Source organism: Simochromis diagramma, unplaced genomic scaffold (assembly GCF_900408965.1).
Source record: "Simochromis diagramma unplaced genomic scaffold, fSimDia1.1 OVJJ01000481.1, whole genome shotgun sequence".
NCBI lineage: Eukaryota > Metazoa > Chordata > Actinopteri > Cichliformes > Cichlidae > Simochromis > Simochromis diagramma.
The window spans coordinates 1,463,910-1,478,259 of NW_024386898.1; the positions used below are offsets into that span (position 1 = coordinate 1,463,910).

Genomic DNA, 14,350 nt, shown 5'->3' on the forward strand with positions numbered 1-14,350 from the left:
TAATTGCTTAAAGGAGCTTGCTTCTTCGACATCTTTAAGAGTTCTAAACAAATGTCTGTCCTCCTCCAGAAAATCTTATGTATGCAAACACGCGTTGCAACTTCTTATCTTGTGCCCGTTTTTTATTTTAACAGCGAATGCGCACCTGCGGACCACTTATGTGCACCCCTGGTTATTTCGCTTGTCATATTGCAGCCACAGAAATTCTTTTGTCCATGAAACCATAAAGCTGCACTTTCTTTTTGCCTTATAGTCTGATTTGTCATAACTTTTCCGTTTTGTGGTAAGCTTTTCTTTGGCTGTCACTTCTTCACCCTGACCTGTCTTATTTGGCTCAGCAGAACTAAAATATTGTGGCGAGCTCAGACAAGGAGGAGACGAAAGTATCGTTTGGTCTTGCTTCCCGTGAGCTAGCCAGGGAGCACAGCCGTTTATTGACATCTGCAGAAGAACACTGCCGCTAGCTAACTGCTCAGCGCGGCAACAGCACAGCAACAACAACAACAACACCACACAGGGCGCCCTCTGACCCCGGAAGGACACACCGTCACAGCGAGAGGGCGTCACCCGTCACTATGGCAACATAAACAAAACATAACTGTACAAACAGAACCCCGAACAGCCCTGACCCGCTACATAGCCCCCACCTAAGGGGTCAGTCATCCCCGACGACCCCATTACCCCACACAAAGTCCTGCAAATGTCCAGGTGCCTTCTTTTGGCGCACCGGCCGATCACGACCGGCGGGGTAAAGTCACTCGGGTCAGAACATGGGGTGCCACCATCATCCCACTTCTGACACCAATGTGGCGAGCTCAGACAAGGAGGAGACGGAGGTGTCGTTTGGATTTGCTTCCCGTGAGCTAGCCAGGGAGCACAGCCGTTTATTGACATCTGCAGAAGAACACTGCCGCTAGCTAACTGCTCAGCGCGGCAACCGCACAGCAACAACAACAACAACAACACCACACAGGGCGCCCTCTGACCCCGGAAGGACACACCGTCGCAGCGAGAGGGCGTCACCCGTCACTATGGCAACATAAACAAAACATAACTGTACAAACAGAACCCCGAACAGCCCTGACCCGCTACAATATATATCCTGCTGCTTTTACACACGCACTCACATAACGGTCAGCGATTCTCTGCGCGATCAACCTCTCACATGTTTAAGCTTGCTGCGGGAGATTTCACTTGTCATGTTTGCATAGTAAGCTAACGATTGATAAGACGCTGTCAGAGGAATTGGTGCGCAAATTATCATCACTCACCAATCAGTGCTGTCGCTCTCTATACACAGTTCGCTCGATTGCAAAGTGAAAGCAAAAAACAAGCGCAAATTCAAACGCGATTTCAATATGTCACATATTGACAGTGGCTCGTCGATGCCAATGACATAATTACCCAGCTACATTTCCGAAAGAATGCAAAAGCATTGACATATATTTTTCCTTCCTACGATAGCCCGACGGGCAGGGAAGAGATAGATTTTGGTAGCCCGACTGGAAAAATTGCTAGCCCCGGGACGTCGGGCAGGCGATTTTGCAAGCCCTGTATCTGATTGAGGAATCACTCATCTTTGGAAAAGAGAGTTTATTACAGAGAAATGTCTCTTTCCAAAATAAAAGCTATACTATACGCTTCTTCTGGGCTATATTCTCGGCAGCATATTAAACATATCAGGTCCCCATAAGGAGAATCATGTGCTAACGGCTGTCTAAATGACTCGGGTAAAGTTTGTAGCATGCGTGCTTGTTGTTTTTGTCTGCTTCCACTTGTCTTTGCACTAGGATGATGTCGGCGTAAATGTGCAGTCATATTTGTTGTGTTCCCACTAGTGCTGTCAGCGTAAATCTCGTTGAAATGACGTTAACGCCACAACACGGCAAATCTCCATTAACGAGCTACCGCGGATCGCCCGTGCATGGGGCTGGACGGCCAACACGTTAACGAGCTAACTGCGCTAACACACTAGCTCCTACCCATGTAATTGAGCATTGCGTGGCACATCCAACATACTGTTTTACTTTAGTCCATGACGCGCTTACCTTCAGGGTCATACGTCACATGAAAACCAAAATAGTTCCAAACGGCAGATCTGAATGAGGGTGGGGGAGGTTCAATTTGCCATGTTGCAAGGAGAGCTTAACTTCTGTCTCGCTAGCTTGCCCTGCGCTCAGTGAATCTGCGTTCGACTACTCCGCCTAGGCTGCACTGTCGAGCGCAGATCCACTGAGCGCTCAACACAGACAGCATCGTCAGAAGGAAAGTTGATAAAATAAATTAAAAATTTATTTTGTATTGTTCAATACATATGCATACCGAACCGAAAGCACTGTATCGAACGGTTCAATATCGATGCGAGTATTGTTGCACCCCTAAAATAAATATATATATATATATATATATATATATGATTAACGTTTCAGTGGGAAATGAGAGAATAAACCCAAGTTGTTTTTTGTAGCTCGAACATTAACTAAGCTATGGTACCTTAAACATTGTCGGGTAAAAGAAATGCTAATGCAAACATTTAAAGGGCTCCTATATAGAAAGAAGGAAATAACTAAGAAATTCAGCAGAATGGCATACATTTACCAGAACATGTCCTCAAACTAAAAACTGATTACAGCTTTAAACATAAAGGACAGTTGCTTAAAACAGACCTGTGAAACAAATGCATCTACACATGACATTAGGGAACTTTCACCCTGTGTCGACACATAACTCAGGATGTGAGCCTTGAACTGGGGTGGAGAAAAATGGAAAAGCTGCAAGGAGTCCGCTCACTTCACATAAGAGATGCTTATCCAAACATGAGTACAAACAGTTGGGATGGAGACCTTGTAGCACAGAGGAGTGTGGGAACCACGGCAGTTTGGGTTTTGGCCCAGGATAGCTCACTGCTTTATCTGTCCGAGAGTGGTGCTGCCTCAGAGGAAATCCTTGTTTAAAGTAATGGCCCAGTTTACTCTTTTCTTCTTTATGGCAGGCTGTGAACAATTGAGGGACGTATGCAGCAGCAACACTACCCTTTAACCTCCACTTGTTGCGGTGGAAACACAAACGCACTCTCTGGTACTGTTACGCAAATATTCTGAGAGGAATTGTTTAAACTTGAAAGCGCTGTATATCTCAGCACACTCTCCCGCTGACGAACTAAAGATAAATGCATATGCTGATCTCTGTGAGCTGCTTTAAGTTTCACCCGGAGTAAACTCAGGTCTGGGATCCAGTGACAGACCAAAACTGCCCTGCAGTCAGTCAGTCTGTGTCTATTCATATTAGTGGAATTAACTGAGTTATAAAACCAACAGGGGGAAAAAAGGATAACTTTTCTTTATTACTATTCATTTTTGCTATAAAGCTCTCGCTTTTTCTTGTGTCATAAATCGAGCCCACCCTTTCCCTTTAAATCTCAAGCTCACTCACTGTTTAGTGCAGCTCCAGCCACGAGGACTAAAAGAGAGCCTTCGGTCAACAAGATTTATCTAGAGAAAGTAAAACTGTCAGCTTCAGCGCCTTGTTGTTCACCCATGGTTGCTGTGAGTGTCTCCTAAAGGGCCCAGTGTACCCACCATGTTGATCGCTTCGTGCACCGCTGTTAACGGCTTTTAAAGCCACGTCTATTTATGCTTGCCGTTAAGGCGCAGACAGCCGCTGCTGTCTTCTCCTCAACGAAAGGCGTTTCCACTCAGACAATACTATCACATCAGAGCTGATATAATAAAACATGTGCACTCAGTGACCCTCTAATCTTCTGTATCAAAATATCCTTAAAATGGTGATAAAAACTGACATGATTGAACACTTGAGTCTTCAACCCAGCTGTGGCAGCAAAACGCGACAGGTTACAAAAATCGAGAGGTGCACGACCGGCTTATTAAGGAAATCCCCCAGAAAAAAGATTTAATCTCAATAACTTGATGTTTAAGTTAATAATTCTATTAAATAATCACAATTGCAATATTGACTAAAATCATTATGATTTTTCACAGAGTTCAAGAGCCTTGACTCATATTCAATGAAAACCAACTAGGGCTGTGCGATATGACCAAAATCTCATATCCCGATATTAAGACATCTATCGTCCGATAACGATATAAATCACAAAAATGTAACATTTTCTGTAAATTCTGTGAATCTTAGGCAGCTCGACTTGTTTCCAGCTGGGCATCGTGTAGCTGGAGTCGAGTGTTTTAACCGCTGCCTGAAACGATACATTTTTAGACATAAGTTGTAACGCCCGCCGTTTTCTTTGTGAGTGTTTATTACACGGCGTGCTGCAGGGAAAAGCCTGTTCTAACGTTTGAGTCTAAGGTTTATTTTTTAGCACATGACGGCTCTTTTTTGCTTCTCATCCGTAAATAATCTGCATCTTTCACGTGATTCAGTTTATTTTGAAAAGTCTCAACAGGATCTTGAGCTTTATTGTGAAAGGTTTATGTGGAACAAACGGACACGCGGTGGTTTTACCGTCGTTGTTGCTAACGACAACGCATAAAAACAAACGCTTGTCTGTCTGTAGTGTGGTTATATAAAATATAAGAGAAAGAGAGAACTTTAACTAATTGACATAGCCACTACAGTGACCATCAAAACGATGAAAAAAATATTGCCGTAAACAGTCTATTTTGCGACACCACGAAACAAACGATTGCGTAAAATGAAACGATAGACGTTTTTATATCGTCATCCGATATATATCATTATATCGAACAGCCCAAAAACCAACAGAGCAGATATTTGTATCTGACCTCTGATGGCTCCACCCACTCCATCAACTGTGTGAGAGCCATGTGAACTCATTCTGAAACTGGGTGATGCAGCATGTTGATATGTTACAGTTGAACATGTCAAGATATGAGTTAAGAAATTGGCTTTCTAAGTAAAAGACAAAGTGAAATCTATTAAACATGACTTAAATAACAGCCGAAGCCTTCATTTACTGTTGCAAAGAGGCAATTATAATTATTAAAGTATCTAATTTGCAAAAATATGTTCATCAGTGGATGGATGTTCATGTTTGATATGGCACTGACATTATGCCAGATGCCCTTCCTGAACGCAACCATCCTGTTTATCCGGGCTTGGAATACATTAGCTTGTGATCCCCTGAGACTGTCTTTTTCTATTTAAAAGAAAAAAATTCTAATTATGCTTTCATTTGTTTTTTTTTTTAAAACCACCATTACTATCACTCTCCACCCACCATAAATCCTTCCTGTCTTCAAGCCCACGGTTGCAAGTAGTAAAAAACAAAGAGCTCTTTCTCAGGGCTCCACCTGGATCATGGCCAGGTGTTGCTCTTAGACAGCTGTGATAGGAAACAGAAGGATGGATGTGCGCTTTAAGCTTTAATAAAATGTATATTTTAACAGCTTCATTTTAACCGATGAGCACTTATTCAAGAAAATGACACTGTAACAAATGCTGGATTAAATTAGATGCATTCATCCCTCTCTCTGGTATGTCACACTGATTTAGAAATCACTCTACACGGCTTAGACCACATTATGGTTTTAATTAAAAGAATGGTATCATGAGCATTTGAAGAAATCCACAGATGGATTACAGGCTTTGAGAGGGGATACGTGACCATGATGGGTGAGCCTGAGCGCTGAATAATTCCTAGACTATTTCTGGTCAACAGTGAGATGGTTAAACAATAAGCAGGATAAAACCAGGCATGAAATGTGCTGCACTTAAGTCAAGCTGGTACTGTAGGCGGACGGAATGAGCAGCTCGTGGAGCCTATAGCATAACGTATAGCTGTCCCCAGCGCTCAGAGGACCACTGTCACATGACTTCCTCTTGTCTACTCGCTCTGTAGAGCTTTAAGATTTAGGTCAAGGGTCAACTTCCTTCTGAAAGCACATGTCCACACGTTGCTCTGTGACAGAACAAATGACAAAAGCAAATAACTGCCAACAACGTCAAAACACTGTTATCAAACTCTGTTGATAGGGAAGGGGTCTGTCCAGTTCTGTCCTGTTTAAGTTGAACAGCTTTGAAATGAATGAATTGACAAGATGATTTCATAGCATGAGGAAAAGATTTTGAAAAAACAACGGAAAATCGCAATACCGCATACCGTATTACATGCTCACAGTCTACGTCAGTAACAGCTTTTCAATTAAACTTCCTTAAAGTCGTCCTTTTCTTGACAATTTACAAATGTATTCTTGATGAATCAATTAGTGCCCAAAGACATTATAAAAAGCAAGAACAACATCTTTAAATGTTTATCTTTAATCTAACAGTCTATTACCAAACTTCAATGCATTTACAGACAACTAAGACTAACAAAACCTGCAAATGCACACATTTAAATTATATCTATGGGATGTCTCTGGTTTGTATTCCTTGCTGAAACAACTTTTAAAATTATCGCATACGGAAGCACTAAAAGAAAGAAAGCCCAGAAAACTGTTTGTTTGTTGTTGTCTCTAGGTCTTGCCTACACTTATGTTACAGGGGGATGTTTTTTTTCCACAGCTGACCCGTTGTTTTTCACAATAAAGAGTCATGTTTGAGACAGTAATGCAGCTGGAATCCATATATGTGCAGCCTTGCAGCGCCCTATGACATGAAAAAAAGGACCAAAAAAACAAACAAATCAGGAGCAACATCTCCCTTGTGTGTATTGGGCTGCATTATATTTGAAAACTTAAGCTGCTGTGGGACCTCATTACAGTATGTACAGTGTTTAAATTCAGTACTGAGTCATATTTCAGCATGCTTAACACGGCTATCATGTTTCATGTGATCGGCATAACTTTAATAATGTCAACTTTGAAAAGTAGCAGTAAGGGTGTTTATAATGGAGCCTTAGCTTAGCTGGCTATTCTTTTATCATGTAAGACAGACTAACAGTAGCGTGAAATAAGTCAGTAACAGGACAATTATGTTGCTGCTACAAGCTTCTTTAGGTTTCCGGATGTTTAAATGGTATCAGAGAGCATTCAACATGCTGGATCTGCAAAGAAACAAACGTGTCCCGCTGCCTGCAACTGCCTGCAACTTCCCACAGTGTTATCAAGTGAACGGGGGAAATGGAAACAATGGCATTTAATAACTATTTCGGCAAAATCTTTTTCCTCTGTCTCTCCCAATGCGAATTGTGCTTACATTGTGTCATATCCCTTTGAGCCATTGATACTTGCAGCATTTCCATTTGTGCAAGTCATGCTGATATTTGCTGGTCACAGTCCAGCCGTGTGTTTGCCAAGGCAACTAGGGCAGTAGGCGAGGAAGTCAAGTTCTCAGTAGAGTGTGAGTGAGTGGCCAGCTGCATGGATCAACAGCACAACCTGAAATAATGTGCTTTCTCCAAAACATTTAGGCCTACTAAGAAACAGCCAAGGGTGAGAGAGGAGGGGGGACCGACTGGACAGGAGAAGCAACCTAAAAATAACAGCATACGGCAACTAGAGCTGTGCCAGCACATAAAAACAAGTACCTGGAGCGAGTAAAGGCCACAGACTTCAATCGAATGTGGGCTGTTTCACCACTAGATCCTTTAAATGTCAAGGGCTGTTATAACACAACATGATGTAACAAATGTAGATCAGGGACAACTCTTAGTGTATCATTTTTAAGCGCTAATTCCAGTTCTGGTATAGTCTGTTATTTCCCTCTAAAAAGATGTGACAAATACATCTCAAGGTCAAAGACCAAAGAAGTCCTCAAAACTGCTTAAAGCTTGTCAGAAGGTTGGAGCTTTGTTTTTATATGCAAAAGAGTAAAAAGATAAAAATAAGTTTACAGATCAGGATATCAAATAATGAAATTATTGTAAAACTCAAAGAGCTATGAAAGGCTGTCTTCTGACATTTAATTGTTAAATTTTATTTATTTTGCCATGTATAAGTCAAACTTATCTCAAAATTTAAACTTAGTAACTCAAACTTTTTAGATGAAAAACTGAAATTTCAAGTTACTAAGATGAAATGTATAAATATAATCTGAATTTTAAACTTTTTTATTTATTTTTCTGTTTTAAATGTTTAACTGGATGGAAAAATTATTTAATTTAAGTGGCATAAAGAAAAAGACCATTAGATCCAATTAGAGCAGGGCAATATGGCCAAAAATATTTATCACGATATATATTTGAAAATTTGCGAAAACGATATAACAGACGATATAGTTAATGCCAGACAAAATACAACTCCACAACTTTACTAGCACAACAAAACCCATCCATTTATTTTCACTTAAACAAGCAGCTGTTTTTTTATGTGCATTAAAGCTATATAAAAATTTAACAGTGCAAATGCAAATTCCCTGCTGACAGTTTAACCAAAAGGCATTTCCAGTAGAAATGGAATATAATATCCACTAAAGTTAAAAAGAGGTGCTTTGCAACATTAAACTGCAGTGTGCCAAATAAAAAAGTCAAATACGTATTTTTCGGACCATAAGGTGCACGGGATTATAAGGCACATTAAGCGAAACAAAGCAGTCAGATAAATCAAACTTTATTCAACTCATTCTTCTTGCTTCCTCCACTTCTGTACCATTCATTCATTAATGCTGTATTCTATCACAGCTGCTCTATTCCCATGTTGTTGCAGTATATTAATGACTAACCTCCTATTGTGGATGGATTATCTCAGTTGTTCTCCTGACTGAAGTTTGGTCCGTTTACAGCATCCTGCCATGAGATTGCATTTGTCTCTAACTATCAGGAACCTTCATGTTACCTTTTATTGAGTGGAAAAAAGTTAGCGTTCATCCTCCAGCTTCACTGTTTATGTTATGCTAACATAGCTGTGTCGCTAGCGATCACATCATTATATACCAGCTAGCCCAACTTCAGTAACCCTACAAACGTCACTGCTGTTTGGTTTTCTGTCTTCATTTATGTTGGAGGTGATAGCAGAGCTGTACGTTTTAATTTGTTCAGAAATCTCTCAGTCAGAACATGCTATATCATGCTTAGGTAACTAGCGAGCTAACCTCCGCTAACTTCTAACTCCGTTAAATGCAATAAATTCTGTTTTCATGGATGGCTGGATGTTAAACTTAATTGTTACACCTGGTAAAGCATCAATGCTGTTCGTTTTATTAAAGATGAAAGAATTTAGACAGTTTTTAACTCTCAGTGTTGACTTTGGGACCTGTAGCGGACGGAGTTTTGGACCCAGATCACTCCCAGATTTACGAGCACCTTAGTCCGACAAATACGGCCCGCTTGCATGTTCTACAAAAAAAGTGCTTTGGTGGGTATCTGACGGACAAACACCAAACCAGTTCCACATCACTGAAGTGGCACCATTTTTACAAACCAATTCTGGTTCATCCGTTTCACTCAACGATCCGCTTTCCCCCTTCTCATTCTCCGTTGCCGCCATGCTTTTTTGGCCATGTGCGTATGAAAACAAAGGCACTGCGCATGCACGTTTTACCCATATTCTATCGCAATTGACTATGTGCACGCTAGCATATGCTACTTCCGGTGCGGAAACTCCTGTGGGGAGCTTTGTTTCCGGTGTCCTATTCACGCCCTGTTTACGGTCCAAAACAAGTTTAGCAAATGAATGAATCAAGCGGCGATTTACATTTCTATAGATGTCTTGGGCATTTACCCAATATATCTGTAAATGATGTTCATCGACTTGTCGATATTTTCCCCCTGCGCCTCAGGGCAAAAGAGAAAAGGGATTCAAATGTTATATTTCTCAGCTGTCCCTCGTTTATCGCGGGTGTTATGTTCTAAAAATAACTAGCGATAGGTGAAATCAAGTAGCCAATTTTATTTTTTGACGGTGCAAAACGTTTGGTGGACATCGTGGACATACAGTACTGCACTTCAGAGTCACACTGCTAGCGATCGATGCAGCGATTCTGTACTGTACAGGAGAGACGTCACGGAGGAGATCGTCTGCAGCGATCAGGACGCAGGACACAATGTGACGTAAAAAAAAACAAAAAACGTGCAAACTTGCACTAAAAAAAATCTGCGAAACAGCGAGGTGAAAGGTGAACCGCGTTATTAGCGAGGGACCACAGTAATTTTGAAGGTAAGTCACAACATACCCTTCGTAAATACTAATGTATAGAAACCCTTACCAGCAATCATTCATTTTTTGTGTGGCTTTTTTCACGGTTTGTTAACATGCTGTGTAGGTGTGTACTTGACTAGCTGATATCGACATAATGGGGGAAACATCTGGTTTGACTATTCGTCACCTGCAGTTTGAATGCTGAACATTTGCCTGTTTAAATCATAAGACCAGTCACTATACAGAGATGTGCTTCTGAATGTGGACGATGTGTCTTCTGCATGCAGTGAGGCAGTTCTGCTTGTGTTGAGTGATGTAAACAACTGATCGATCTAAACTCTTTAAACGTCAAAATTGATCATTAGATTTTTTATGACACAACAGTGGTGAGTGTTCCCACCTTCTGCTCTTTGTAACTTAACGCGATCTTTCCGTTTTCGAGTTTTGGACATGATTTTGGAGGATATCTTCGCGGTAGCGATTGACCGCAAAGTAAAGCTACCGGAAATGTACAACCCCACATCCGGTCTCAAACCATGAAGTTAGCATTTTCTCGTGCACAGGGTCTATTTTATTTTCTTATCGTTGCCTTACATTGTACCAGTATTACCGTGAACGGTGTAATATGGCTCAACCATAGATGCAATAACTGTTAATAAAACCTTAAATCTTTTGTAACCATTTTTTTCCCCCCAATGCACCAGATTTTAATAACACTTCTGTAAGAAATCTGACCTTTTTAAAGGCCATAATGTTTACTTATTATTAAACTATTCTAAAAATGTGCTGATTCCAATATATGGTGTTTGTTAACTCTGCAGTTAAATCATGTTTAATCTACACACGATTTGGACAAAGCAATACAAAAAAAAAAAAAAAACCCCTACATTTTCCCAAATGACCAGAAAGTTTATGTTATATCATATTTATATTTTAGTAAAAAAATACCTACTGGTTTAGTGCGCAATGCTTTGAACCAGTTTCAAAGTGTTAGTGATTTATCTGGAGAAAGTAAAGCTGTGAGCTTAAGCTCTTCGTTATTCACTTCACGGCTGCTGCGCAGGTCTCCTAAAGTGTACGAGCCCACTGCCGCACAGCCTCCACCAGCAGCAGCAAGCTTCCTGTGGTGTAGGTAGAAAACCCTAACCCTTGTGAAAAAGACTTTGTGGTCAAAAATACCTGTCAGTTTAGCCATAAACCTAGGTCACGTATCCCACTCACCTCTTATTCACTGATTTATTTTTTCTTTTCATTTTGAATTCAATTTAAAAACTAAAGAAATCGCTCTGAAAAACTGATTTAATCTCAAACAGCTTGATGTTAGGTTAATAAATAATTATATTAAACAATTATAATATTAACTAAAATCATTTTAAAAAAAAAATGTTTCACAGTCCAGCAGCTTTTATTTATTCTCAGCAGATATTTGTGATGGCTCCATCCACTCCATCAACTGTGTGAGAGGTGTGTGACTACAAAGTTGATTTATTTCTCTAATATTATAATAAAAGGCCCGTTGCTTTAGTGTGTTTAGGTTCTAGCCAGATTCAAAGTGATGTTGCTAAACTTCTAGTTAATAGTGACTATAGCCTTCAAAGAATTTCACTCAGGAGAGGAGGAGGAAGAGGAGAAAGCCTGAAAGCACCTCATCCTCTCCTGAGGCAGTCTCATGCTATAAGGCCATGGTGACCAGATCTGTCAAGAGTCGCAGGTCACACGCAACCATCGTTATCCACTAGACAGCACTAACAGTTAGGAAAAAACAAACCAGGTGCCGGGAGAGCTTCTGAACTCTAGCTGCTCAGCCTGAAAAAACGAGGACATCCGACAATTAAAAACAAGTTCTTAGAAAACACATTTTAGTGGAACAGAAGCTACCCACAGCTTCCTTTCGCCCCTGTAACACGCAGGTTTTCTTCTCAGTATAGGAATGCTGCCTAACCAAATATGTTGTGTGACACTGAACTTATCACCACAACCTGTCACCACTAAAGCTGCCACATGGTTGCAGCTTCTTCACATCACTCACATTTTACCAAAAATAAAAGCTAAAGTACAAACATATGAATACAATATATACATTCTGATAAGCTGGACTGCCTCCATTGTTTGTGCATGTGGCAGCATGTGTTAACTGTGTTAGTCGTGTCACTGGTCAGAATGACCGTCCTGAAACTAATGCAGTCTGTTAGAGCATATAGCTCTGCTATTCACTGCTTACTAAGGTGCTTTCAGCGAAATCGGATCTTTAATTTGGAAACTCTGCTTTCTATATCTGATGCTTTCCCCATCACCTTTATTTTAAATAGAGCACCATACATAATTACACACCTACGAAACACATCTAAAAACCAATAGTCATTCAAAATATGAACAATACACACTTAATGGAGGGAGTGCAGCCTGTAGAGGTGAGGACTGGACTTGAGCAGTAATCTATGGATAATATGGATTTAGGAATATATTCTGTAGGCATCAGAAAGCTAAACTATTTACACATCTGAACTAGGATCAATATACTTTTTAAAAAAAAAATCATTTTAGGCTAGAATAAACAGTCCAGCATGGCATATGCTTGCAGCTGCTTGCTAGAACAATGTGCCTCGTGCTTTGCTTTCATTAGATTTCAGCTGGATTTCATTTGATTCAAAGATGCTGCAGACACATGATCTATCCAAATTTAATCTTTCTTATTGGTTGAGGTATTGCGTTTATTTAGAGCAATGATTTGAGGGTGTCTTTCTATTGCCATGGCGACCGAACACGTGCGCTGTCTGTGCACACTCTTCGTGCGTCCAAAACAAAACCATTAACATGTGAGCAGCACCAGCAATCACCTTTCTGACTCAGAGCAAAGCCAGAAGAGGACTCACCGGCCTCTTACCCGCAAAGTCGAATCTAATTAGCAAACAAGGTTGATCTGTTACACCTAATAGCGCTTTAACGACAAAAGTGGGAGAAAAAAAGCTTCTGCAGAATGATGCACCCCTGTTAAAAACCTGCGGTACTTTTGATTTCATCCCCACGCAGAGTATTGCTGCTTCCCTGACCTTGTAGTGTGTGTGGCAGGTGTCACACCAGCAAGCCTCTGGCTCCTGGAGGATGAATGCAGTAGATGCGCAGTATGCGCGTGTGCTTCGTACTTACCTTTGTTCTTCCATTTATCGCATAGTTTCCCAGTTTGCCATTACAATGTCTAATCAGGTCGTCCATGCGATTCATTAGATATTGTATCTTCTCGCAGCGGGGCTCCTTGCCATCGATCCACGTGATTTTATCCCCTCGGATGTCTTTAGTGGAGTCGCTCTTTTGACTCACCAGTTGACCGTCTGTGAACTTGCCAGTTTCGTACAGGGCCTTGACATTTTCAAGAATGTCCAGCCCGATCTCTGCTCCTACAAAGCCGTCCACCACACAGATGCCGTGCTTATTCATGCACGGCACTATGCACTCCATGGCAAGTTTCTGCGGGGATAAGCTGCTCTGTCCGTTAGGTGTGGCGGTGCTGTCGGACATATCATGTCCAGCTCTCACCTCAATTCTCAGTGCTTTTGTGTTTGCAATGTCTGCTTGCTCGGAGCTTTGCTCTTCTCGACATTTCTCAGGCGCCTCGTCGTCCCCGGGCGGCGGTGCCTGCTCGGGCTTCTGTGCGGGCGGCTGCGGCTTGTCCGCCTCCTTACAAATGAGCTTGTGTTTCTTCCAGTCCTGCTTCTGGTGCTCCTTGCTGCAGTAAAAGGAGCTGCGGCATCTACCGCACTTAAGAAGGTTATCAAACCTCCCGCAAAGTTCACAGTACTGTCGGTCTCGGTCCAGCTCGCTCTGCGGCTTCTCCATGTTTTGAGGATACAGGAGGCGTACTGCTCCTTTAATACCGATCCTTCACGCGCCCTGCTAATCGACAACTTTGGAAACGACCCGCCGCCGACGCCACGCTGATACCCAGAGGAACCAAACATTCAAAACCCTGCCATTTTATCGCACTCATGTCCTTTTCTTCCTCGTGTGTCAGCGGAATAACACGACAACGTGCGCCCATGGACCAGCTTTTAGGGGTGGGTCGAGGTCTTTGGGAGGCATTTTTGCAAGCTAGCTCTCCTTCCCGGGGTAATGGATGTCGCCGCTCAGAGTGTGCTCAGCCAGCCCAGCTCGAGGACCGGCCCGCTCTGACGTCAGCACAAAGGCACCGCCTCTCTCGTGCTGCTTTCAGGTGCGGTCGGACAGACAGTTGGCGGTGTAAAAGTGGCGTGTTTGCGACACGTGGAAGTTCATGTTCAAGTCTTGTCGGGGGTATAAAGGGAGCATGCGCCTCTGGTCAGTCGGTAAAAAGTGATGTACATATG

The 14,350-nt window shown here is 41.7% G+C and overlaps 1 protein-coding gene across 2 annotated transcripts in view; it reads right to left on the reverse strand.

The window, feature by feature from the left end:
* The window catches only part of egln1a (egl-9 family hypoxia-inducible factor 1a), a 30,968-nt gene extending 16,791 nt beyond the window's left edge, over positions 1-14,177 (reverse strand). The window contains exon 1 of one of the 2 annotated variants that reach the window (XM_040034395.1): positions 13,158-14,177. In XM_040034395.1, the coding sequence (XP_039890329.1) occupies positions 13,158-13,844 (687 nt within the window). In that variant the 5' untranslated portion in view covers positions 13,845-14,177. The remainder of the gene's footprint in view (positions 1-13,157) is intronic. The other variant, XM_040034394.1, reaches the window with a different exon arrangement.
* Positions 14,178-14,350: the final 173 nt, after the last annotated feature.